Source organism: Mobula birostris, chromosome 18 (genome assembly GCF_030028105.1).
Source record: "Mobula birostris isolate sMobBir1 chromosome 18, sMobBir1.hap1, whole genome shotgun sequence".
NCBI lineage: Eukaryota > Metazoa > Chordata > Chondrichthyes > Myliobatiformes > Myliobatidae > Mobula > Mobula birostris.
Genome location: NC_092387.1, coordinates 14,802,901 through 14,829,732, shown reverse-complemented (window position 1 = coordinate 14,829,732; position 26,832 = coordinate 14,802,901). Strand labels below are relative to the sequence as shown.

At 41.3% G+C, this 26,832-nt stretch overlaps 1 protein-coding gene across 1 annotated transcript in view; it reads right to left on the bottom strand.

Annotated features, from left to right (window-relative positions):
- The window catches only part of idh3a (isocitrate dehydrogenase (NAD(+)) 3 catalytic subunit alpha), a 38,533-nt gene continuing 11,701 nt past the window's right edge, over positions 1-26,832 (bottom strand). Inside the window, exons 5-11 of the mRNA XM_072282244.1 lie at positions 24,359-24,546; positions 21,929-22,062; positions 14,031-14,133; positions 13,114-13,178; positions 11,587-11,671; positions 7,925-8,077; positions 1-787 (exon numbers count right to left, since the gene is read on the bottom strand). Coding sequence (XP_072138345.1) covers positions 704-787; positions 7,925-8,077; positions 11,587-11,671; positions 13,114-13,178; positions 14,031-14,133; positions 21,929-22,062; positions 24,359-24,546 — 812 coding nt within the window. The 3' untranslated portion in view covers positions 1-703. The remainder of the gene's footprint in view (positions 788-7,924; positions 8,078-11,586; positions 11,672-13,113; positions 13,179-14,030; positions 14,134-21,928; positions 22,063-24,358; positions 24,547-26,832) is intronic.

Below are 26,832 nucleotides of genomic sequence, written 5' to 3'. Positions count from 1 at the left end.
GAGCAGTGACTTGTGGTTTAATTAAAAGTTGGCTTATCATAAATAGCATCAGAGCCAGTCTAGTGAGCAACCTAATTAAAAAACATCAATTACACTTAACAGTATGAGTAAATTTAAAAGTAGTTGAAAGTTCTTATAAAATGAACATCAGTGCTTCTTGCACCTTAAAGAAACATTTTTTTTTTAGCCTGCATACAAAGGAAATTAGCAGACTCTAGTCATAATTATTCAGCCTAGGGAAATGAAGCAAGTCTCCAGCAACACTTAATTAAATTTTTAAAAAAAGTACTGCAAAAAAAAATCAAGGAAATAGACTGACACTGAAATCCCATGTTCAATAGCAGAATGGATCTTTAAAACACCACTCAGGGAGATAACAAATACAAGAAGCTATTTTGAAACTGCTTTAATTAAGTGGAATGGAAGTAGTAACAAGGGAATGTCATGCGTGATCTTTATAGCAGCTTTCTATATAAAAAAATAACAACATTCCAGGTCAGTCAAAAAATACTCATTCAATCAATAAATAATCAGAATGCCATGAAAGCACATTATAACCAAAAAGGAAATTGTAAATTAGCAGGACATTTAAGTGACAATTCACAGCAATTGTTTACATGAATGTGAAACTGATTCTATTCAGTAGAGCTGATTTTGCAGGTTAATTCATAAGATTTGAATACGGTAGCAAATTTGTGCTGACTCAATCCTGATCCCTCACTCTTCGGCAGATTTCACTGGTGAACTCAGAACATTTAGATTTGCCACCAAGATCTTTGGTTAGCACCTGTGAAAACATAATAAAGAATCCATTTACTAAATTAGATGAGATTAAACTACTTCAAAGCCAGGGCAGACAAGTGGCACAACTACTAAAGTCATTACCTCAGAACAAGTCACCCAGCCTCAGATGCTGCTCGTGTGAAGTTTGCAGCTTCTCCCTGTGATTGTACAAGTTTCCTTTGGGTAACCCTGTTTCCTCCCATATCCCAAAGTAATGCGAATCAGAAAGGGCGGCAGCACATTAATGGTTCTCCTGTCTACATCAGTGGCACTAAGGTTGAGAACTTCAAGTTCCTAGGTTTGAATATTACCAATAGCCTGCTCTGGTCCAACCATAATTATATCATGGCCAAGAAAGCTCATCAAATCTCTACTTCCTCAGGAAGCTAAAGAAATTCAGCATGTCCCAATCAACTCTTACCAATTTATATTGATATACCACAGAAGGCGTTCTGCCTGAATGTATGACAACTGCAAGAAATTGCAGAATTGTGGACAGAGCTCAGCACACAGGAATCAGCCTCCCCTTCCATGGCCTCTGCCTATAATTCTCACTAACTTAGTAAGGCAGTCTGCATAACTAAAGATTCCACTTCTCCCCTCTTCCATTGGCCAGAAAATACTAAAGTAAATGGTGATGCTTTCCATATCATTTTGAGGGTTTTTTAACCACACCAGGTTGGAAAAGTCTCTAAATAATTAATACCAACAAATTACTTGTATTACCAGAAGAAGCAACACACTGGACCACTGTACATCACCATCAATAGTGTTTACTGTGCTATCCCACCACCAGGATCAAAAAGCTCGAAAGTATGTACCCCTATAAACAGCTTCTATCCCACTGTTATCAGTCTCTTGTTATGATCTTGCACTTTATTGTTCACCTACACTGGACATTTTTGATAGCTTTTACACTGTATTTTGCATTGTTACTGTTTTACTGAATTCTACCGCAATGCACTATGTAATGATTTAATCTGTATTAACAGTATGCAAGACAAGCTTTTCACTGTATCTTGGTACATGTGACAATAGCAAACCAATACCAATAGTAAGCTAATCAATATAGGTTAATAGGATGTTATAAGTTGCTCTAATGTAGATGCAAATTGCAGAATATGGGAGGAGTTGATAGAAAGAATAAAGTGGGATGAATGTAACTGGGTACCTGACTGTCAGTTTATATTAACTGAGGTTAAAGGTGTGTTCTGTGCGGTATGTCATATGGCAGGAAAAAAAGATGGATCTTTGGCCCCAGTAGCAGTAGTGCTCATCATGCCTCAGTCTATAGTACTCTTGGCTCTGGGCAAGTGGCTGGTAAGTGAACAAGTCCTACTCGCAATTTGAGCACAGACCGACATGCTTCACTGTCAGTGGTAACTTATTTTAATAACTGCTCTCTATGCTGGGAATAAAAAAGCTTCCATGATGTGTTAAGAGATATGATGGTGCTTCCTGGATAGAGCATCACAGTTATAAGGAGAGGCTGGAGAAACTAGGTCTGTTCTTTCTGGAACAGAAAGGGTTAAGAAGGAATGCGAGTGAGGTATATAATATTATGAGGAATATAGATAAGGTATAAACTGCAGGAAACTATCCCCTCCCCCCATATCAGGCGTAAATAAAGCTAGAGGACAGATACAGGAGATGGGGAAGAGATCTGAAGGGGACTTTCACCCAGAAAAGATAAATGCCTGAATGCACTATTGGAAAGAGTAGCTTGAGCTGGATCACTGACTTTTTTAAGAATCTAGGTGTGTACTTGAATTATCTAGGCACAAGGGCCATGGATCAACAGTGGGGAAACAGGAATAAGAGCAGAATTAGGTATTCAGCCCATCAAGTCTGCTCTGCCATTTCATCATGGCAGATCCATTTCCCTCTGAACCGCATTCTCCTGCCTTCTCCCATAACCTTTCATGCCCTGACTAATTAAGAACCTATGAACCTCTGCCATAAATGCACTCGGTACTTCCTGTGGCAATGAGTTCCACAGATTCACCACCATCTGGCTAAAGAAATTCCTCATCTCTGTTCTAAATGGACATCACCTTATTTTGAGGCTGTGCCCTCTAGTCCTAGACTCCTCAAACAAAGGAAACACTGTCTGCACATCTACTCTATCTACACCTTTCAACATTTGATAGGTTTCAATGAGATCCACCCCCCACATTCCTCTAAATTCCAATGAGTACAGGTCCAGAACCATCAAACGCTCCTCAAACAAGTCTTACAATCCTGGAATAATTTTTGTGAATGTCCTTTGAATCCTCTCCAATGTCAGCACTTTCTTTCTTAAATAAGGAGCCCAAAACTACTCTCAATACTCCCAAGTGAGGCCTCACCAGTGCCCTATAAAGCCTTAGCATTATACTCTTGCATTATATTCTAGTCCTTACAAAATGAATGCTAACATTGCACTTTCCTTCCTCACCACTGATTCATCTTGCAAATTAACCTTTAGGGAATCCTGGAAGAGGACTGCCAAATCCCTTTGCACCTCAGATTTTTAAAGTTTCGCCTCATTTAGAAAATAGTCTGTGCTTTTATTCCTTCTACCAAAGTGCATGACCATACACTTTCCAACAATGAATACATCTGCCACCTCTTTGCCCATTCTAATCTGTCCAAATCCTTCTGCAGTTTCTCTGCTTCCTCAAGATTACCTGGCCCCCTCCATCCATCTACATATTGTCCACAAAGCCATCAAGTTCATCATCCAAATCTCTGACATATAACATATAAAGCAGTCCCAACACAAACTGCTGTGGAACACTTGTCACCAGCAACCAATCTGTAAAGGATCCCTTTATTTTCACTCTTTGCCTCTGGCCAATCAGCCAATGCTCTATCCATGCTACTAGCTTTCCTGTAACACCCTGGGGTCTTGTCTCGTTAAGCAGCCACATGTGCAGCACCTTGTCAAATGCCTTCTGAAATTTCAAATAACACAACATCCACCGATTCTCCTTTGTCTATCCTGCTTGTTATTTCTTCAAGTTCTAACAGATTTGTAAGGCAAGATTTTCCCTTAAGGAAACCATGGTGACTTTGGCCTATTTTGTCAAGTGCCTCCAAATACCCTGAAACCACATTGGAATACAAATACAGAAGGGCATCCACTGGTTCATAGGGATGAATTGGTCTGAGTAGCCAATTTGTATGCTGTACAATTCTATGATACCAAAGAGTTGGACAGCATTCCCCAAAGTCCAGGCCAGTATTAGTATCCAAATCAACAGCAGTTATGCAGTGATCATCACACTTGCTTTGAGAGCTCTGTGCACACAATGCAACTCCCATATTAAAACAGTAACAAAACACTTTTCAAGTTGTTAGCAAATTGCTCTGGAAGCAGAATTAATGTTAACATGGTAGAATAATATAAACATGATGATATTTGAGAAATGTCTGAAATCAGTGCCTTGACTACTACACATACAAAAGGGTTTTCTAAAATGAATTGAGAATATAGATTGAAAGCCAAGACACATATACACAGCAACAAACTTATAAGGTGATATGATAAAGTTCTCAATCGAGATGTTTTTGTCATTGAGAAATAAAGGTTCTATGAGGAGAATTAAGAACAGTAGCAAATTAGAGAAGCATAGAGCATTGCAATGATGAGTGCTCATGAGGATCAGAAGCCTTTTAGGAGCAAAACAATGACTAAGATCAATTACAAGTAAGCTACAGAAATATGAAAAGACCATACATACTCCCACAGAAAGGTTGTCACTATACATTGGTTTCTTAAGATGAAGAAACTGGGGAATCAATATTGGAAAATAAAGAAACAACAGAGACTTTGAACAAGTATTCTGTAGCTGTCTTTATAGTAGAAGGCACCAAAAGCAGTTCAATAACAGAATCACAACATGCTAGTGGAGGCCATTCAGCCCATCAAATCTCATCCAGATTGATAAAAGATAAACTCAGCAAGTCCTACTTACTCACTCTTTCCCCACATTCCTCAAATTGTTTCCTTCTAGATATTTATCCAGTTCCCTTTTGAACGCCGCAACTGAATCAGTCTATCATCATTGCTGGCATGGCACTCCAGGTCCTAAGTATGTACAGCTTTTCCCATCATCTCATTTTTGATTTTGTCCTTTTCACCCTGTCAAAGGGGGTGGAGTGTGTTTTCTCTCTACCCAATCTCAATAATCCTCAGTTTAAATACTTCCCAACTTCCTCTCTTACAAGGAAAACAATCTCAGATTCTCCGGTGCATACTCACAAGAATCGGTACAGAAACAAGCTCTTCAGCCCAACTTGTCCATTTCCAACAAGCATCCTATATGAGCTAGATCCATCTACCCAAGTTTGACTCATATCCCTCTAAACCTTTTCTATCAATGTACCTGTCCCACATCCCTGGAATCATTTTGGTAAAGTAAATCTCTTCTAGACATCCAAACTTTCACATCTATGCAAAAATGTGATGCCCAGAATTAGATGCAATATTCTATCTGTGACCAAATCAGTGTTTTATTAAAACTTGCTGAAACACCCTGGATTCCTTGACTGCAGAAGTCTAGGGACGATACTCTCAAGTCCCGCCAAACCCGTGAGATTGAGACCCACCCCAAACCTGGTTTGTGTGGATGCTGTGTAATTTGCTACCCTGTTCCAAATTAGTGACATGAAATAACAGACAGTACACTGCATACGATTAAAGGAATTATAGTTATGAATCTTAACTAAAGGGTTAGTAAAGAATAACAAAAAAGAAAAAGGGCCCATTCTAATTAAACAGTCAAGTTGGAGCCTCACCTTGAACTTCTCTGTCACTCACGTGCCGGGCCTTCGGTCAGCGTGAACGCCCACACCACCTTCTGAACGTCACTCACAATCCATCTCAAACAAACTGGTCTCCCACCGGATCGTATGCTATGACTGGTTCTCCCTAGTGTCGTCGCTTTTCATCTCCCGATGAACAAAAGCCCAAGCTCAACCTTATTGTCCCTCACCAAGAAAACCTCCCAGTAATTGGATGGCACACATTCCACATCATCCCTTATCTTCAACAATAACCCCAACAGGCTGACAGCAGAACAGAGCTGCTAAATAAAATAACTACTGCATAACAGTAAAGATGTGAACCAAAGCATTACACTATCACAACTTCCTTTCTCTTGTACTTTATCCTTATTATTCATAAAACCTAGCATCCCATTTGTCATTAAGTCATGCTTGCTACTCCCCTACCACTCTCAACTGTGCATGTATACACCTAGATTGCTCCATTCTAATATGCCTTTTAGAATTAAACCACCTGATTTATGGTGCTCCTCTACTTGTTCCAGCCATGAACTTCACATTTCTCAGCATTAAACTTTTACCGGCTATCCTTCCTCATGATAGTATATGACTACATCATCTTGAAGTCTATCATTATCCATCTCAATTTACCAGACCATGTTCTGTGCTTGTGCCCAATGCAGCCAAGTCATTACGATGTATTAAGAAAAGCAGCAGCCCCAGTCCTGACTCCTGAAAAATACAACTGTACAAAAAGGATCTAACGCTTTCCCAGCATATATGACAAATAAGTTCTTCTACGGCTTCCAGCCGAGTACAGATATCGAGTTTAACTGAGAGTTCAGTGACAAACTCTGCCTTCTTCATAAGGGGTGATGCCTGGACATGTCTAGTCCAGTGGTATTTATACCCTCATTGTCTGTCCCCCTGCTTGGTTAGTCCTCATCCAATCAGTTTTCCATTCTCCCACCTTGTTTACCTTGTTTCCAGTTCTTACTTAGACTGAGACCTTAGTCTTTGTTAAAATTTTTTTCCTCTAGTTTTATTTCAATGGCTTTCCTTCACCAGGTGGTCCCAAAAGCCATTGGCGCAGCACAGTAGTTTTGTGCTGAAGTCAATCCTATGGCCATTGCAAATGTAATATTCTGCTACCACTGATTTCACTGGATAACCCAAATAGATACACCTCCTGTGTGGGTTTCCACTGCATGTCCCGTCTAGCCAATATATGCTGCTCCACATTCACATGGAACCCTGTAAAAGCCAGCCATCCTAAGTCCCAGATCATCTTTGACCCAGATAAGCAGTGATTTGAGCTTCCTTACAGATGGTATTAATCCAGTATTTCTTCAGGATCCTGCCGATCCTTCCGCAAAACCACGGAAGTATAGGGAAGGCAGGCGGTAGCAACAAGCTCCTCCTCATTATTAGGTTTCCTGGTTTTTCTGTTTGCCCTTTTAAGCCCCCTGATGATTTCCTTCACCTTGTAGCCATTCTATAGGCACTTTATGTGTAATCATCATATTACCTCCTGGGGACTCGCAGGGTCCAAAATAGTTTTTCGCCCGGTTAATCACAGTAAAAGGAACTGCTTTACATTGGGAGGTATGATGGGTGGCTGTCATTGTTGAGGTACAAGTCCTCGTGAGTGGTTTTCCGATAGATGCCATGTCCGAGGCTATCATCTGGTTTCTGTTGTATTACAATGTCCAGGAACAGCAGGCAGCCACTCTTCTCCATCTCCATTGTAAATTGAATGTTTCGATCTATCCTGTTCAGATGGTCATGGAACTGCTGGAGTTCCTGGAGCCCATGAAGCCACACTATGAAGGTGTTATCGATGTACCTGAAGCAGCATTTGGTGTGTAACAGCGATGAACTCAGAGGCCACTCCTCAAAGTCCTCCATGTAGAAATTAGCAATAGCCAGCAGCAAGGGCGATCCCCTGGCCACTTTGTCTGTCGTACAATTGTACACTTCACCTCAAAAACCATTTTATTGCAAACAATGACAACATCTATATTGCAATTTCTCCTACCTCAAATTCCTTAGAGGCTTATACCCATTTTCATTACTGTATTCCTTTTTACTTACAGAAGTTCTCACACATTGGTCTCACTCAAAGAAAAAGCTGCTTTCAAACCCTTTAGATGGAGATAGTGTCCCAGGTTAAATATTTTATTACCCAAGATAGTGCAGATCCCACTATAAGTTGATGTTGTAAACTTAGAGGCTGGTTGCCCAACTTGAAAGTCTAATTGTAAACCACAGTTATTGCATTGCAAATCAATTTTGAAGGCCACTCAGCTGTTGAGAAGGCATCAAATGCCAATATCCCCATTTATTTAAGTAATGTATTTGCAGTGCCTACCTTTCCATTCTTAATTGCTTCAAAGCAGGCAGTTTCTATTTTGTTAGCATGGTCATGAAGTTCCATATGTCTCAACATCATTACAGCACTTAACAGAAGGGCTGTGGGATTTGCCATATCCAACCCAGCAATATCTGGTGCTGTACCATGAACCTGGTCAGGGAAAAGAGCACAAAGCGATTAAAAATTAAATTCTGGTGCAGAAGACTCAAACACCTCAAAATTCCACAAATTTATTTTTACAAATAAGAAGAAATATCACAATCATTAAAAGCCCTAGCTGTTTTCACATAAAGATTAGCAGCGCTCTCTTCAAGTTGAGAAGAATGAGGAATGATTTACTGAATCTTCCGGGTAAATGTGAAGCTGTTTCTACTAGTGGGAGGATCTCAAATGAGACAACATAGAAAGATGACATTTAAAAATGAGTTGTAGAGGAGTTGGACAGTAACAGTCTTTACCCCAGGACAGAGGAGTCCAAAGCAAGGGGGCATAAATTTAAAATAAGGGGAATTTTTTTTTTAAAGAAGGGTCCTGAGGGGCAGATTTTTCCACACAATGGTAAGTATATGGAAAGAGCTACCAGAAGTAATGGTTGAGGCAAGTACAATAGTATAATTTAAGCAGCACATGGATAGGTACATAGAGGGATAGAGATTAGAGGGATATGGGCCAAAGGCAAGAAATTGGGGTTAGATGGGTGAGCAACATATTGTCACGTACTTATTGGACTGAACAGGGGACAAGGAAATGGCAGATGAACTAAATGAGTATTTTGCATCAGTCTTCACTGGAAGACACTAGTAGTGTGCCAGATGGTGAAGGGTGTGAGGGAAGAGAAGTGAGTGCAATTATTATTATAAGGGAGGTGGTGCTCAAAAAGCTGAAAGACCCAAGGGTACATAAGTCACCCAGACCAGATAAGTTTTCAGATAGGGTTCTGAAAGAGGTAGCCATACAAGGTTGTGGAAGCATTAGCAATGATCTCAAAAATCACTGGACTCTGGCATGGTGCCAGGCAACTGGAAAATTGAAAATGTCACTCTATGAAAGGAGGAAGGCAGCAGAAAGGAAGTTATAGTCCAGTTAGCCTGACCTCAGTGGTTGGGAAGATGTTGGAGTCAATTGTTAAGGATGACTTGATGACACAGGACAAGATAGGACAAAGTCAGCATGGTTTCCTTCAGGCAAAATCTTGCCTGATGAACCCAATGGAATTTTTTGAGATGATTACAAGTAGGATAGATAAAGGGGATGCAGTGGATGTTGTATATTTGGACTTTCATAAGGGCTTTGACAAGGTGCCACACGAAGCTGCTTACCAAGTTAAGAGCCCATGGTATTTCAGGAAAGTTACTGGCATGATTAGAGCATTGGCTGATTGGTAGGAGGCAGGTAATGGGAATAAAACGATCCTTTTCTGGTTGGCTACCAGTGACTAGTGGTGTTCTGCAGGGTGTTGCGATCACTTCTTTTTATGCTGTATATCAACTATTTAGATAATGGAATAGATGGCTTTGTTGCCAAGTTTGCAGATAATACAAAGATTGGTGAAGGGCAGCTAGTGTTGAGGAAACTGGTAGGCTGCAGAAGGACTAGGACAGATTAGGAGAATGGGCAAGAGAGTGGCAAATGAAATACAATGTTGGAAAATGCATGGTCATACACTTTTGTAGAAGAAATAAATGTACAGACTACTTTCTACAAGGCAAGAAAATCCAAAAATCCAAGATGGAAAGGGACTTGGGAGCCCTTGTGCAGAACACACTAAAGGTTAACTTGTAAGTAGAGTCTGTGGTGAAGGCAGCAAATGCAATGTTAGCATTCACTTTAAGAGGTCCAGAATACAAAACCAAGGATGTGATGCTGAGGCTTTATAAGGCACTGGTGAGGCCTCACCTTGAACAGATCTGGGCTCCTCATCCAAGAAAAGATGTCCTAGCATTGGAGAGGGTTCAGCGGAGGTTCACAAGGATGACTCCGGGAATGGTTATCACAGAGGAATGTTTGATAGCGTTGGGTCTGAACTCACTGGAATTTCGAAGGATGAGTTGGGATCTCATTGAAATCTTTCGAATGTTGAAAGGCCTAGACAGAGTAGATGGTGGGGGAGTCTAGAACAAGAGGGTACAGCCTCAGGATAGAGGGGCATCCATTTAAAACAGAGATGCAGAGACATGAACGCCAGATCATTGGGTGTATTTAAGGCAAAGCTTGATAGGTTCTTGATTGGACACTATGTCAAAAGTTACTGGGAGAAGGCCGTGGAGTGGGGCTGAGAAAGGGAAAAGAAAAGATTCAGCCATGACTAAATGGCGGAGCAGACTCAATGGGCCAAATACCCTAATTCAATTATGTTTTATGATCTTATGGTGAACAGCCTGTATCGCGCAAGTACTTCTTGCAGAAGGGAAAAAAATTTCTGGAATTTTCTATCTAGAGTGCAAATCATTGGTTAATATAAAGAGGAATTGCATACATTTTTGAAAGATAAGGGAACTGAAATACATAGGGAAATGATATAGAAGAGCTCTAATCAACAAGCTCCAAAACCTGGGCCTCTGTCTTCCTTGACTTCCTCAGTGGCAGACCAGTCAGTGTGGATATGAAATAACATCTGCTCCTTGCTGACAATCAATACTAGCATACCTCAAGGATGTGTGGTATGTCCACAGCTCTACCCTCCCCACACCCATGACTGTGTGGCCACACAGCTCAAATGCCATCTGTAAATTTGCCAATGATATCTATTTTTGGCAAAATTTCAGATGGTGACAACGCAGCATTTAGGAGTGTGATTGAGTGGTGTTGCAACAACAGCCTTGCACTCAACACAAGTAGGACCAAAGAATTGATTATGGACTTAAGGAAGTGGAATCCGAGGGAACACACACCGGTCCTCATAGAGGGATCAGCAGTGTTAAAAGCGAACACTTTCAAGTTCCTGGGTGTCAACATCTCTGAAGATCTATGCTGGGCCCAACATATTGATACAATTACAGAGAAGGCACAACAGCACCTATATTTCATTAGGAGTTTTTGGTGACTTGGTATGTCACCAAAAACACTCGCAAATTTCTAGATGTACCTTGGAGAGCATTCTATATGATTGCATCAGTGTCTGGTATAAAGGGGCCCTGCATATGATCGGGAAAAAAAATCACATAAAGTTGTAAACTCAGCCAGTTCCACAATGGGCACTAGCCTCCCCAGCATTGAGGACACATTCAAAAGGTGATGCATTAGAAAGGCAGTATCCATCATTAAGGACTCCCCATCAACCAGGACATGCCTTCTTCTCATTGCTATTATCAAGGTGGTGGTACAGGAATCTGAAGAAATACAATATTTCAGGAACAGCTTCTTCCTCTCTGCCCGATTTCTCTTTTTGCAACACTTTACTTCTTATTGTAATTTGTAAGTTTTTTTTCCTAGTATTATGTAGTGACGTATACAGCTGCCGCAAAACAACAAATTTCATGACATATGACTGTGATATTAAACCTGATTCTGATTTAAGATTTGTGGGAGATCAGCAATCATATCTTATGCAGATTTTTTCTGAAGAGTTCTAATATGAGACAAAATTCATATTTATATAGCAATGCACTTTATCTATTCAATCTTATTTTAATTTTGCTGAGAAAGACAAGTCATCTTACAGACTCAAAAATTGCAACTCCATTTTCTCCAATGTTTCCACTTGGTGTAACTCCCAGACCTCCAATCAACCCAGCGCATAGATCACTGAAACACAAGGAAAACAGTCAGAAAAACAAGTAGGTGTAAATAGAGCACCTACATAACACCTCAAAACATGAATATTTAAACACTCTTAGTTCCTGGCTTCACCTGCAACCCACTCCATGCCATTTCTCTAATATGTTCCTGATTCACTGATGATAATAATTGTGTTGTTCTTGTCTTCTTTAAGCTGGAAAATCTAATCAATTTTGCAGTCAAATTCCAGTCTTGTCTCTCCTTCAGGAGCCACGTCTTGACTCGCACCTCCTGAGACTAGGTCAGTGACTAATAAACCCGTTGACTATCTTTGTGCCAAGAACAAGGCAGCGCAGTATCGTGTAGAGTTCCATGTAATACTAAATAGAGCCAGCAATTGGAAGATTGGATTCAATTCCTGCTGTTGACTGAAAGAGGTTTGTATATTCTCTCCATGACCGATTGGGTTTCCTCCCACATTCCAAAAGGCATACATACAGGTTAGGATTAGTAAATTGTAGGCATGCTTTTCTGGTGCCAGAAACAAGGTGATGCTTGTGGGGTTGGCCCCAGCACAACTTCGGGTCCGTTAGTTGTTGATGTGAACAATGCATTTCACTGTATGTTTCTAAATAATGTGACAAATAAAGCTCATCTTTGAATCTTTCCTTCTCTATGCATGTATTTGGAAGATTCTACTTTCTACATTAGTGCTTCCCATAGGATTTCCTGCCACCAAGATCATTAGATGGACTCTAACTTAGCTGTTGTCCTTTTCCTTTCCCTCCAGAAATACTGACTTTGATTACAGGTAACAGTATAACCTACTGAATCTGTGTTGCTCTCAGGATCTTGTTGTACGATTGAATTTGTGGGCACTTACACAATGCACTCCATGCTAATTTTCCCTTTATTGCTGTAATACAACATTGGTAATCACACTCCAAAAAAAACTTCAGATGAAGCGGATCACTTACCTTTCCTGCTTTCAATGATGTATTCTCCACTATATTGGTGAGACTTTCATGTATTCCCCAGCAGATTCCTGTGAGTTGCTACTTTCATTTCCAGTCTGTTTCCAATAGAGACGCCTTCATCACGTCAACAAGGAACAACTCAACTTTGATTGGACAAATTATAACCCCACCAGAATTTTTCAAGTTTCAGACTCTTCTATCGCAACACAAACCAGTGTGACCAATCTTCCCTGTCTGTATTTGCCACATCTCTGTCTTATCACCGTATCACAGAACACTTGTTACCAGTCATCTTATAATTTGTAATCCCTATTTTCTCAGTTTTACAGCATTTTTTTTTCCACACACAAACAGACTTGACTACCATGTTGACCATGTTTAATTAAAAACAATGTTGCCAGCCCCAATGACTCTTGGAGAATGACAAGAGGAAAAGCATGCAAACACTTTGTAGAAAGGTTGTATCCAGTCATTCAATCTAAAATTACCAACCTTAAGATGTCACCATAGAGATTTGGCATTACAAGCACATCAAATTGTGACGGGTCCTGCACCATCTAACAAAGGAAAAAAAAGATAAATTAGCTTTATTTGTCACTCTGCAACAAAACATACACAATGAAATATGTAATTTGCAACAATGACCAACACTTCTGATTCCAGCACAGCATGCCCACAACTTATTTACATTAACTCATGTCTTTGATATATGAGAAAACCAGAGCACCCAGAAGAAACCCATGCTGATAAAGTATGTAAAGGGTTAACACGGTCAGTTAAACATAGCAGGCTGTTTTCTCTGAAAGAAACCGTTGATGATCAACAGATGTGCTTTTCATTGCTGAGCATTATTTCTTCTCGAAGTTAGCCATCTAATGTTTCAGGGTCCTTGTTCTTGTGCATTCATGCACAGAAATAAGACCAGCCTGTTCTGTATATGAGGTCATTATACCCATTCTGTAATTTGTCTCTCAGTACTGTCAAGCAATAGGTCTGACTCCAGCTTGGTATGTGTGGGGGTATCTGAACGACTATATCCATTTTGTAAGGGGAATTGTGAGTTAGTTGGTGGACCGGATAGGAACAGTCACAGACTGTTCCTGTTTGAGTGACTAACTGAGCAAGCTCCGGGAGTTTTGAATAAAGTGCTTGTACTTACATGGCTCTGAGTGACTTTATCCGGATTTGACTTCCACAATGTAGTCACCAGGAGAACGTACAAATACTTTTACAGACAGCAGAGGGAATTGAACCCCATTCACTGCCAATGCAATAGCATTATGCTAATCGCTACGCTACCAGCCTGCTCTACCAGGCCAAGGAAAGGAACAGACTTTAAATGTAATTCTGCTCAATGGGTTTCATTTTTATTAAGCCAAAAAAGTCAATCTCATAATCACAATACTTACATTAAGACAAACTGTATCCAAATACATTTCATTGAACTTGATATCTTTAAAGTTTTCTGCTACTTCTCTGCATTTCCTCAGGAATAGTCCATCCGACATTCGCCTGCAACACATTCATACAAACGCGTTCAAGTGCTGGCAAGCTTCAGACTCCCACACAGAACATAAAGACCACTGTTTTGATGATGCATATAATCAGCTCCAGACACATATGATGTCAATGCTAAACAACTTAAATATGATGACATACATTTTAAAATTCATTCAATGCATAGGCATTTAGTCTTTAATTAGTAAAACAATTCTATTTCACAACAGATAATGTTGTCTCTTCAAAAAAGAGCTGACCACTTCTATAAACAATTGATTTCCACTCATATTATTGCCATTATGCCGCTGACAATTAGGGCAGCAATGAAAGTCCTCTGACCACTTCTATAAACAATTGATTTCCACTCATATTATTGCCATTATGCCGCTGACAATTAGGGCAGCAATGAAAGTCCTCCATCTCTGTTGGTCTCCCGCATTTCCTCCATCCTTCAAGGGTCCAGTTATATGCTACCTTGATGGATTTAACCTCTTCTCTTCACGTGCCCAATCCATCTCCAACGCTTCATACCATCGCAAACAGATGTAGGAGGATACTTCATTGCTGTTTCCGTAAGTTTTTTTTTTACCAGTTAGGGTTGTTGGCCCTAGGCTGAATTCCCAAACCTGGAGAACTGGTGGATCAGTCAGTCTAGCCACTATCTCAGACATGCCACCCTGCAAAAACTCATTTCAGGGAGGTAGCAACACCGCCCCCCCGCCCCCCCCCCCCCCGGGTCGACCTCCAAGGGTGTATGTAATACTTTGTTTAGTGATTTTGTCTAATCTGTAAACCAAGTTGGGTATATGCAGAAAATGTGACATTAAAATATGTACTTATGTTATGTTATATTATCCTGTTTATTCTATTACAACTTTAAGCAAGTCTACAGGGAGCTTGGCCTCATCATGTAGGGCATTAATAGCGCAGCTCCTTAGCAGCCAGCCAGCTAGTTTAAATAATGTTAGCTATGCTAATGAATGAACGACACCTGTTAAACTCACCTCAACATGTCTTTTACATTTTAACCCACCACGGGCAATAGAAATGTCACTATTGCAAACAGTGCAGCGAGCAACACTGTAATTATTTTTGAGGTTGACTATAAAGCCCACCCACAGAGAAAACTGATAGGTCTACTTAGCAGGGATCCCCAACCTTTTTTGCACCTTGCACTGCGGACCGGTTTAATACTGACAATATTTTTGTGGACCGGCCGACTGGGGGGGGTGTTAATCACGACTGGAATATAGGTGATAAGTCAACTATAAGTCACTTATAAGTGGCTAATACACTCAATTTCGTTTCTAAAAGGGTTTAACGAATTTAATATTAAACACACAGAGCATATTTTCCTTGCATGAATATAGTGATAAATCAATAGCATCATAATATTTTAAGTAATGTTTGGATATTAAACACACAGCGCATATTTTCCTTGTATGAACATATAAAATCATTGCATCACACCAAAATCGCTGAATCAGTGGGAGCCCTGGGCTCGTTTTCCTGCAACAAGACGGTGCCATCGAGGGGTGATGGGAGACAGTGATATTCGAAGGGGGTTCCTTATGTCCAGTCTATTCCACGATTTAGTTTTCATTGCATTCATTGCAGAAAACTCCGCTTCGCAGAGATGTTGGAAATGGAAGCAACATTTTCAGTGCTTTCATGGGTATCTCAGGATATTTAGCATTGACTTTGATCCAGAATGCCGGCAGAGATGTTATGTCAAACACACTTTTCAGACCGCCGTCATTTGCAAGCTCAAGGAGTTGATCTTCTTCCTGCGCTGACATGGATGACACGTGGGTAATGACCTTGCATGCGTTCAAGTTCAACAGTGGGCGCGACAGGGAATGAGGAAAGGTGCAGCTGACTCATATTGTTTCACAGCGCCGAATCATATCGTTTCCTCGCTTGGGTTGGGGACCACTCTTAGCACAAAGAGAGACCAATCAGGATACTTGCTCTCCCTCTCTTTCTCAAAAAAATCGATTTCTGGGATATTGTATATAATTTCCGGGCATCAGGGAGCCACTATCAATATGTAGGAGACTCCCAGAACTTCTGAGAGAGGTGGGATATCTGCTATCTTTGACCTGTTTGGGGTGACCCTACCAACAGCCAAAACACGAGGCCCGGACTCCAGCCAGTATAGATCTCTAGGTCACTGAGGCAACCAAGTCTTCAAACCATGACAAGGTTGTGGTCCTATTGGAGGTTCCAGTAACTTACCGTTGTTATTAATGACCAGAAATTTAACAACAAGAGCTACCCAAATACCATAGCTACAAGAGCACAAGAGAGGAAAGTTTGCAGCATGCAACTAACCTCAACTCTCAAAGGAATCAAGAGTCAATTAACACAAAAAAAAAATCGTTGCATTATCCAGGGCAGAAGCATCTCACTCACAAGAGCTTTCCCCCAAAATCCCTTCCTAATCTAGTATTGAAAAGGAGGGCAAAGAAAATAGCTAAATGGCAACTTTTCCACCATTTCCAATCCCATCCAGGAAGCACATGTTTAGAAAATCATTTTTTAGGAACTAACATTGCAAGAGTAGCCAACATCTACAGTCCCAATCATCTTATTCAGTGCTGAACAGAGAGCTTTTGATTTGTTCTTGTATCACAGTATTATGTATGTGGTTCAGTGGAGTTTCCAGTCAACGGTGATTCTAGGAACACCTCGGGCAACACTGTGTGTGGCACAGCAGATAATGCTGTCTCATAACTCCACTGACACAATCTTGGATGCCATCTGGAGTTTACATATTCTCCCTGCGAGTCTAAATTTCCCTTGGGTCCTAAAAAGATGTTGGACCAGACTACATCTACGAACAAATTCCTGACCTAATGTGACCGCCACACATTCTCAGCATAAAAGTTCTCTTTCTGCCCCTCTCATTCACTGCCTGCAGAGTCTAAACAGTCCATGAGTATGTACATTCAATCCTGACACGTTGGGTTGGATTGCCAGACTGGTAACTATGTTCTATTTGTCATACAGGATGTCCCACCCCAAACTCAAAACCAAAGCTTCCCAAAAGATCCTAGCATTGTGAATCTAGAATTAAAGTCACCCATGCTATAGCTACCCCCTCAACTGGTATCCCAAGCTCTCCTTATTAATCTGCCCTTCCTTTAAATATGACATTTTCAGATGTCTCACTGTTCATAAAACTCCTTCTAATCCTCTCTAAACTGGGATCAATGTGTACCGAATTTTCTTGTCAATCCCAAGACAAAGAAAGAAAGCCGTCGTTACAGAGGTCAATTATCCCAGCCCTAAAACACAACTACAAGAATTTCTTAGGACAGTGTGCATAACACAATCAACCTCATGTCAATGATGTTTCTATAATGTCAGAAATATGTTGGTTCCCTGATTGTACAATGCTCCATTCCATTTGAAACTTATCAGCAATTGAAACAATCCCTGCATGAATACAGCAAAACCAAGACACATGCAGACATGTACAAATTACCATAAATCAGTTCAACAAGTAGTACTGAGCAACAATCAGTTCCAATAAGAGAATCCCATGCCCTGTCCTTAATATTCAGTGACATCACCAGTACTGAATCCACAGCATCAGCATCCTGGAGCCATCTCTGATGAGGTCAACTGGCCTAGCCATATCAATACTGTGGCTACAAGAATAAGCTTGAGGTTGAATTTCCTGCTGACAGAAGGTCACCACCTGCTCCCCAAATCCTCCCATCGCATACAGGCATGTCAAAATGTGGTGGAATACTTCTCATTTGCCTAGATGAGCACATTTATAACAACACTCAATAAAGCTCAATGCCATCCAGAATAATACTGCCTGCTTGTTGGTATTCTATCCATCACCCCAAACAGACTGACTTGGGATTCTATCACTGTTCCTTCATTGTTGCTAGCTGCAAGCTCTGGAACTCCGAATCCTAAAGGCATTGTGGGAGTATAAGATTGTAAAAGTTCAAGGGCTCAGCACCATCTCCTGTCTTGCCAGAAAAGCTCATAACTTGAATAATAGAGAAAAACCCTTCTAATTTCACCTCTGTATCAGCACTCAAGCTCACCATCTCAAGGCAACTTATCCCATAACCATTACCCCATCTTAAACCTCTCTCTCTCTCTCATTTCAGGCCACAGAGCCTGCTTATATGCACAGATCCCTCCTCATTCAGTGAGGAGGAGGGCTTCACAACAAGAGTTTCTCACCCAAGTGGAGCACAGTGGCCACTCTGGTCATCATCACGGGCAAGAAAAGCTCATGATTTCTTCAACCCTTTTCATAGAAACATAGAAAATAGGTGCAGGAGTAGGCCATTCGGCCCTTCGAGCCTGCACCGCCATTTATTATGATCATGGCTGATCATCCAACTCAGAACCCCGCCCCAGCCTTCCCTCCATACCCCCTGATCCCCGTAGCCACAAGGGCCATATCTAACTCCCTCTTAAATATAGCCAATGTACTGGCCTCAACTGCTTCCTGTGGCAGAGAATTCCACAGATTCACCACTCTCTGAGTGAAGAAGTTTTTCCTAATCTCGGTCCTAAAAGGCTTCCCCTTTATCCTCAAACTGTGACCCCTTGTTCTGGACTTCCCCAACATCGGGAACAATCTTCCTGCATCTAGCCTGTCCAATCCCTTTAGGATTTTATACATTTCAATCAGATCCCCCCTCAATCTTCTAAATTCCAACGAGTACAAGCCCAGTTCATCCAGTCTTTCTTCATATGAAAGTCCTGCCATCCCAGGAATCAATCTGGTGAACCTTCTTTGTACTCCCTCTATGGCAAGGATGTCTTTCCTCAGATTAGGGGACCAAAACTGCACACAATACTCCAGGTGTGGTCTCACCAAGGCCTTGTACAACTGCAGTAGTACCTCCCTGCTCCTGTACTCCAATCCTCTCGCTATAAATGCCAGCATACCATTCGCCTTTTTCACCGCCTGCTGTACCTGCATGCCCACTTTCAATGACTGGTGTATAATGACACCCAGGTCTCGTTGCACCTCCCCTTTTCCTAATCGGCCACCATTCAGATAATAATCTGTTTTCCTATTTTTGCTACCAAAGTGGATAACTTCACATTTATCCACATTAAATTGCATCTGCCATGAATTTGCCCACTCACCCAACCTATCCAAGTCACTCTGCATCCTCTTAGCATCCTCCTCACAGCTAACACTGCCACCCAGCTTCGTGTCATCCGCAAACTTGGAGATGCTGCATTTAATTCCCTCATCCAAGTCATTAATATATATTGTAAACAACCGGGGTCCCAGCACTGAGCCTTGCAGTACCCCACTGGTCACCGCCTGCCATTCTGAAAAGGTCCCGTTTATTCCCACTCTTTGCTTCCTGTCTGCTAACCGATTCTCCATCCACATCAATACCTTACCCCTAACACCATGTGCTTTAAGTTTGCACACTAATCTCCTGTGTGGGACCTTGTCAAAAGCCTTTTGAAAATCCAAATATACCACATCCACTGGTTCTCCCCTATCCACTCTACTAGTTACATCCTCAAAAAATTCTATGAGATTCGTCAGACATGATTTTCCTTTCACAAATCCATGTTGACTTTGTCCGATGATTTCACCGCTTTCCAAATGTGCTGTTATCACATCTTTGACAACTGACCAGCAGTTTCCCCACCACCGACGTTAGGCTAACCGGTCTATAATTCCCCGGTTTCTCTCTCCCTCCTTTTTTAAAAAGTGGGGTTACATTAGCCACCCTCCAATCCTCAGAAACTAGTCCAGAATCTAACGAGTTTTGAAAAATTATCACTAATGCATCCACTATTTCTTGGGCTACTTCCGTAAGCACTCTAGGATGCAGACCATCTGGCCCTGAGGATTTATCTGCCTTCAATCCCTTCAATTTACCTAACACCACTTCCCTACTAACAAGTATTTCGCTCAGTTCCTCCATCTCACTGGACCCTCTGTCCCCTACTATTTCTGGAAGATTATTTATGTCCTCTTTAGTGAAGACAGAACCAAAGTAATTATTCAATTGGTCTGCCATGTCCTTGCTCCCCATAATCAATTCACCTGTTTCTGTCTGTAGGGGACCTACATTTGTCTTTACCAGTCTTTTCCTTTTTACATATCTATAAAAGCTTTTACAGTCAGTTTTTATGTTCCCTGCCAGTTTTCTCTCATAATCTTTTTTCCCCTTCCTAATTAAGCCCTTTGTCCTCCTCTGCTGAACTCTGAATTTCTCCCAGTCCTCAGGTGAGCCACTTTCTCTGGCTAATTTGTATGCTTCTTCTTTGGAATTGATACTATCCCTAATTTCTCTTGTCAGCCACGGGTGCATTACCTTCCTTGATTTATTCTTTTGCCAAACTGGGATGAACAATTGTTGTAGTTCATCCATGCAACCTTTAAATGCTTGCCATTGCATATCCACCGTCAATCCTTTAAGTGTCATTTGCCAGTCTATCTTAGCTAATTCACGTCTCATACCTTCAAAGTTACCCCTCTTTAAGTTCAGAACCTTTGTTTCTGAATTAACTATGTCACTCTTCATCTTAATGAATTCCACCATATTATGGTCACTCTTACCCAAAGGGCCTCTCACGACAAGATTGCTAATTAACCCTTCCTCATTGCTCAAAACCCAGTCCAGAATAGCCTGCTCTCTAGTTGGTTCCTCGACATGTTGGTTCAAAAAACCATCCCGCATACATTTCAAGAAATCCTCTTCCTCAGCACCTTTACCAATTTGGTTCACCCAATCTACATGTAGATTGAAGTCACCCATTATAACTGCTGTTCCTTTATTGCACACATTTCTAATTTCCTGTTTAATACCATCTCCGACCTCACAACTCCCACCAGCGTCTTCTGCCCCTTAGTGTTACGCAGCTCTACCCATACCGATTCCACATCTTCCCGGCTTATGTCCTTCCTTTCCATTGCGTTAGTCTCTTCCTTAACCAGCAACGCCACCCCACCTCCCCTTCCTTCATGTCTATCCCTCCTGAATATTGAATATCCCTGAACGTTGAGCTCCCATCCTTGGTCACCCTGGAGCCATGTCTCTGTGATCCCAACTATATCATAATCATTAATAACAATCTGCACTTTCAATTCATCCACCTTATTACGAATGCTCCTTGCATTGACACACAAAGCCTTCAGACGCTCTTTTACAACTCTCTTAGCCCTTATACAATTATGTTGAAAAGTGGTCCTTTTTAATGCTTGCCCTGGATTTGTCGGCCTGCCACTTTTACTCTTCTCCTTAGTACTTTTTGCTTCTACCCTCACTTTACACCTCTCTGTCTCTCTGCACTGGTTCCCATCCCCCTGTTGTGAACTAACCTCCTCACGCCTAGCCTCTTTAATTTGATTCCCACCCTCCAACCATTCTAGTTTAAAGTCACCTCAGTAGCCCTCGCTAATCTCCCTGCCAGGATATTGGTCCCCCTGGGATTCAAGTGTAACCCGTCCTTTTTGTACAGGTCACGCCTGCGCCAAAAGAGGTCCCAATGATCCAAAAACTTGAATCCCTGCCCCCTGCTCCAATCCCTCAGCCACGCATTTATCCTCCACCTCATCGCATTCCTACTCTCACTGTCGCGTGGCACAGGCAGTAATCCCAAGATTACTACCTTTGCGGTCCTTTTTCTCAACTCCCTCCCTAGCTCCCTATATTCTCCTTTCAGGACCTTTTCATCCACAATCATCTACTACAGTGTCAGGTAAGCAAATCATTGCAACTTTATATGGCAAATTAAACACAAGGAGCTCTCGCATCCTCCTTCGCAATGAAGCTCATTCCATTCCACTTACATGATGTTTGCCTTGTGCACAGCTGTGACCGTATTCCTCTTATTGTTCCGTGAATATTCAAAAGCAAACTCTGCAATCCTCCTGCTGGCATCCTCTGTGATCAGTTTAATACTCTGGACCACCCCATCGACAATCTGCAACAGGGTAAAAAGTCACACAAAATGTTTACAAACTGCTCACTAATCAGATTAGGTTTTTTTTTTGGATCAATAAGTCTGGATAAATTCTGGAAGCCAAATAACAGCTGCAACAGAAATAACTTCATCTTAACCATTTCCTATCTACCCATCAATTTTTGAATTTTTTTTTGAAAGGATTGTAAATATTAGTTGTAAATATTTCTGAACTGTACTGAGCATTAAACCACAGCACCATTCTATTTGCTCCTTACACCTACCCGCACATATTATTTGGAAAGGACATTACATGATACCCTGGAGCATTTTACTTTCTAGCTGAGACACTTTCTGGTGCCTCGATGGGCTGTGTTGCCAGAATCAGTCCAGCTGGCATTGACCAGAACTGATGCGTTTTCTGCACAGCTGAGAATATGACCTACTTGATTTATCAACCACACTATTCAATGACTTACTGTTCTGTACCCAAATTTGATATCCACTGATGCTTAGAGAATGCAAGACTCTCTTCAGTACTTCCAGAAGGGATGCAGAGCTGAGACATGCAAAACTGGTAACCTAGCCTGCTATTCAAAACAACAGTGGAGATGCCACATTTATCTTTACTGGTCATCTTTAGGCAAACATAATGGTGATACAGCCATTTCCTCTCCACTTCTGTAACAAACAATCAGCACTCATCCAGTGCTCTCCTCTTCTTCTTCCCACCCCTTCTTCTAAGTGACATGGTACACCACAGTGAACTGATGCTCTACCAAGCCACACTTATGGTATTTGAAAGTATACTTCAGCACACAATTCAACGAAGTACATGTAGAATGATTATGTAATGAAGAAGTCTGTCAAAGGGATGAGATGACAAGCAAGATTGATCAGAGTAAGAACCACAACTGACATCTCCAGCCCCCACACTATCTCAACCTCAGTGACTCACAAACTTCCATGCTCATTACAAGGGAAGAGGATTAGCTTATGACACTTGGAGAACAGAGCAAGTTCCTTGTTCATTGTCTTGAATGTGCTACATCTCAAATTTCTGGGGAATGATTTCTGAAGGGCAATTTTCTATCACCAGAACAGACATTACATGGGGGCAGGGGTCACCTTTACCTTGCAATCAAAGTATTTATCTCCGCTTTTATTTACTGTGAGAAGTAAATCTGCATTAACAGTGGAAAGACAAAGCCAGCTCTTTTTAAAAAAAATACTGTTCTTCTCAAAAAAAAACAATTGTGTTAGGTTTCCCTTTGAAACTGTCTCCCCTCCGAGTCCCCTTGGACGTTTGGCTACTTGTTCATTTAGTGGTTCAGAATTTCACCCAAGAGTAAACGCAAAGTCTAAATGGCAAAGCACAGGCAAGAATAGATAACCTTAGTGTTGCAACAGCAACCTACCAAATGTGAATGTGAAGGCTAAAATTTGTATAGCATCCTTCAATCTTTTTACTTTGTGGCACAATACCCTTCTGAGGTATAATCATTATTAAAAAAAAATAGCAAATGCACGCACACCAAGCTCCTGCAAACAACGTGGTAATGACCAATCGATTTTATAAAGGTTGATTGAAGGCTAAACATTGGCCAGGAAGTGAGTGATAATTATCAGCATTATTCTAAATATAGTGAAGGGTCTTTTATATCCTCCTGAAATATCACACGAGGCTCAATTCATTTGAGACAGCGAGCCCAGTCATCGCCCCAACACCTTCTAAATGCATTGCTGTTGCAGATTCTTCCAGTGAGAGAAAATGTGACAGGGATCACTACTGACTAGCTGACAGAGAGCCGATATGAGGGAAGCTGGACATTCGAGCCCCAAAACCCCTATAAGGCAAATGAAAACTTAGACATAATTTCACTGTTTACATACCCAGGTACATTTGAAGCATTGCATAAACCAGAATAAAGCAACTTGATTGACCGATCCACACTGTTGGTCTTTGAATCTACCCTCAACCCCTTCTGAAACGTCTGCCGTGCATAATATCTACAGATACATTTAAACTCAATTTCTGCTGCACCTCTCTTTGTAACCATTATTTCAACGGCTGGAAAGAATAATGTTGCTATAACACATTACTTCCAAATTTTCCCTAGTGCGCACATTAATCCTCATTTAATCACTGTCTCACATTTCCAATATATGGGGCGGTTGCGCAATTAGCTAAAAGGTGGCGGTGATTCAAGCAGTAAGCTCAGTATATTAGAATAAACAAACAATATATGCCCTCCTAGATAGCATCAGTCACATCCCAAAGATAAAACTAAATCACATTATTCCAAAACTAACTTACCACATGTTCTATGCCACTATATTCACCTTCTGTGTTCTCTCTAATCGTAACAAGATTCACGTTATTATATGGAGTCTCAAAACCTTCAATTGATACGCAAGGGCGCACATTTGCGTAAAGGTCAAAGGTCTTACGAAGTAGCAAATTCATTGAAGGATGCCCCGCTGCAATCGGAGTCTTCAAGGGTCCTGCAAGTTTAAAACTGTCTATTAAATATTGCCCAACAAAATATATCAATAGTAATTAATTACACATGGTCAAGAGAAATTGAAGATGTCAAAATATTCTAAAAATGTTATCTCACCTTCCTTTTAGTTTTTTTTCTTAAATATGTGACAAGAATACACATAGATTAAGATGTAGCTGGCCTGGGCTGGCACCAGTGGAATCAGCAGTTGGTCTGCCACCTGTCTTCAGGAGAGACAGAGATAAGGAAAACAATGGAGCAGCATTTGGAGATGTTAATGAAGGAAGGAGAGCTGGCAAGAGCGGCTCCCCCTTTGAACCCTGAACTGTTTGAAGTGATGGACAGGCGATACCCCAGCAGGGGGGATAAAAAGGGACAGGTTCGCAAAGGCAGGACACACACGACACCCGAGGTAACAAGACCCTGGAAGCGGTGCGTCTCTCACAAGTCGGTGGGAAGTACCGGGCCATAGACGCACAGGGTGGAAAGGCACGATCGGCGGGAACCTGGTGTGTGTCTACCCTTGCCTGGGTGCCAGGTTCACCGCAGGAAAACGATTCGTATCTGGAAACAGAGGGGTCACGGTCGGTGACCTCAGATGACATCACAAAGGACTCACCCGAAAGCTGACTGGAAAGGTCTCTGTGGAAGTCGTTTTGAATATTCATTCATTTTGCTCTCTCTCTCCTCCCCCGCACTGTCCATCGCCACGGCAGCGATTACTGCGAACTGAACTGAACTAATTTGAACTGAACTTTGCGTTACTTTGAAACTGGTCATTTACCCCTAGACAATGATAGAGCTTGATTGATCCTGTTATCTTAATTCTGTGTACATGTATGTTTATTATTGCTGAACTGTTGCATTCATTATCCTTTTGATTAGAGTACTGTGTTGCTTGTTTCTTTAATAAAACTTTCTTAGTTCTAGTAATCCAGACTCCAACTGAGTGATCCATTTCTGCTGGTTTGGCAACCCAGTTACGGGGTACGTAACAAATAATAGTTAAAGGCAGAATATTATCCTTTCTAAATGCCCTTGCGCAGAATCACCTTCCCTCTGGAGACTTCCATACTGCCATTGGATAAGGATTTCCAGGATTTAGAACCAATGAGAATGATAGGTTTTTGATATATTTCTAAGCAGAATGGTATGCAACTCAGAACCTGGAGGTGCTGATTTTCTAATGTACTTGCTGATCTGGCTGAGTGGTGTGATAATAATAACCTCTCAAAGTCAGCAAGACCAAAGAGCTGATTATTGACTTCAGGAAGAGAAAACCAGAGGTCTATGAGCCAGTCCTCATTGGGTATCAAAGGTGGAGAAGGGTCAGCAACTTTAAATTCCTCAGTGTTACCATTTCAGCAGACGCAGCACCCAAGTGCAATTATGAAGTAAGTATGACAGTGCCTCTACTTCCTTAAATGTTTGCAAGGTTTTGGCATCACATCTGCAACTTTGACCAACTACAACAGATGTGTGGTGGAGAGTGTATTAACTGGTTTCATCACAGCCTGGTTTGGAAACACCAATGCCCTTGAATGGAAGATCGTACAAAAAGTAGTGGATACAATTCAGTCCATCCAGGTAAAGCCCTGCCCTCCACTGAGCACATCGATACAGAGCACTGTCACAGGAAATCCATCACAGACCCTAACCACTCAGGTCATGCTCTCTTCTCGCTGCACTCACACTACCACATTCAGGAACAGTTATTATCCCCAACCATTGGGCTCTTGAACCAGTAGGGATAACTTCATTCAACTTCACTTGTCCCATCACTGAACTGTTTCCACACCCTATGCACTCACTTTCAAGGACTCTTCATCTCATGTTCAAATATTTATTGCTCATTTATTATTATTTTCTCTTTTGTATTTGCAGCTTGTTGTCTGTGAACATTGGTTGTTCGTCCACTCTGTTGGATGCGGTCTTCCACTGATTCTACTGAGAATGCCCGCAAGAAAACAAATCTCAGCATTATATATGGTGATATACATGTACTTCACTAATAAATTTACTTTGAGCTTTGATCTTATCCTTGGCAACAGCGGCTGTAAGTTTGCCAGGTGAGTAACTACAGTATATTTTGCAAGTAGTGCAGGTAATAATTAGAATCCAAACTGGGGTGCTAAGTCACAGGATTCGTATGGCGTGGATGGTGCAGAGTTTCTGAGCTTCAGAGCTGGAACTGCACTCGTTCAGGCAAGTGGAGGTGATCTCATCACACTCCTGAACTGTGCCTTATATATGGTAAAAAGGTTTAGGGATATCAGAAATCAACTCA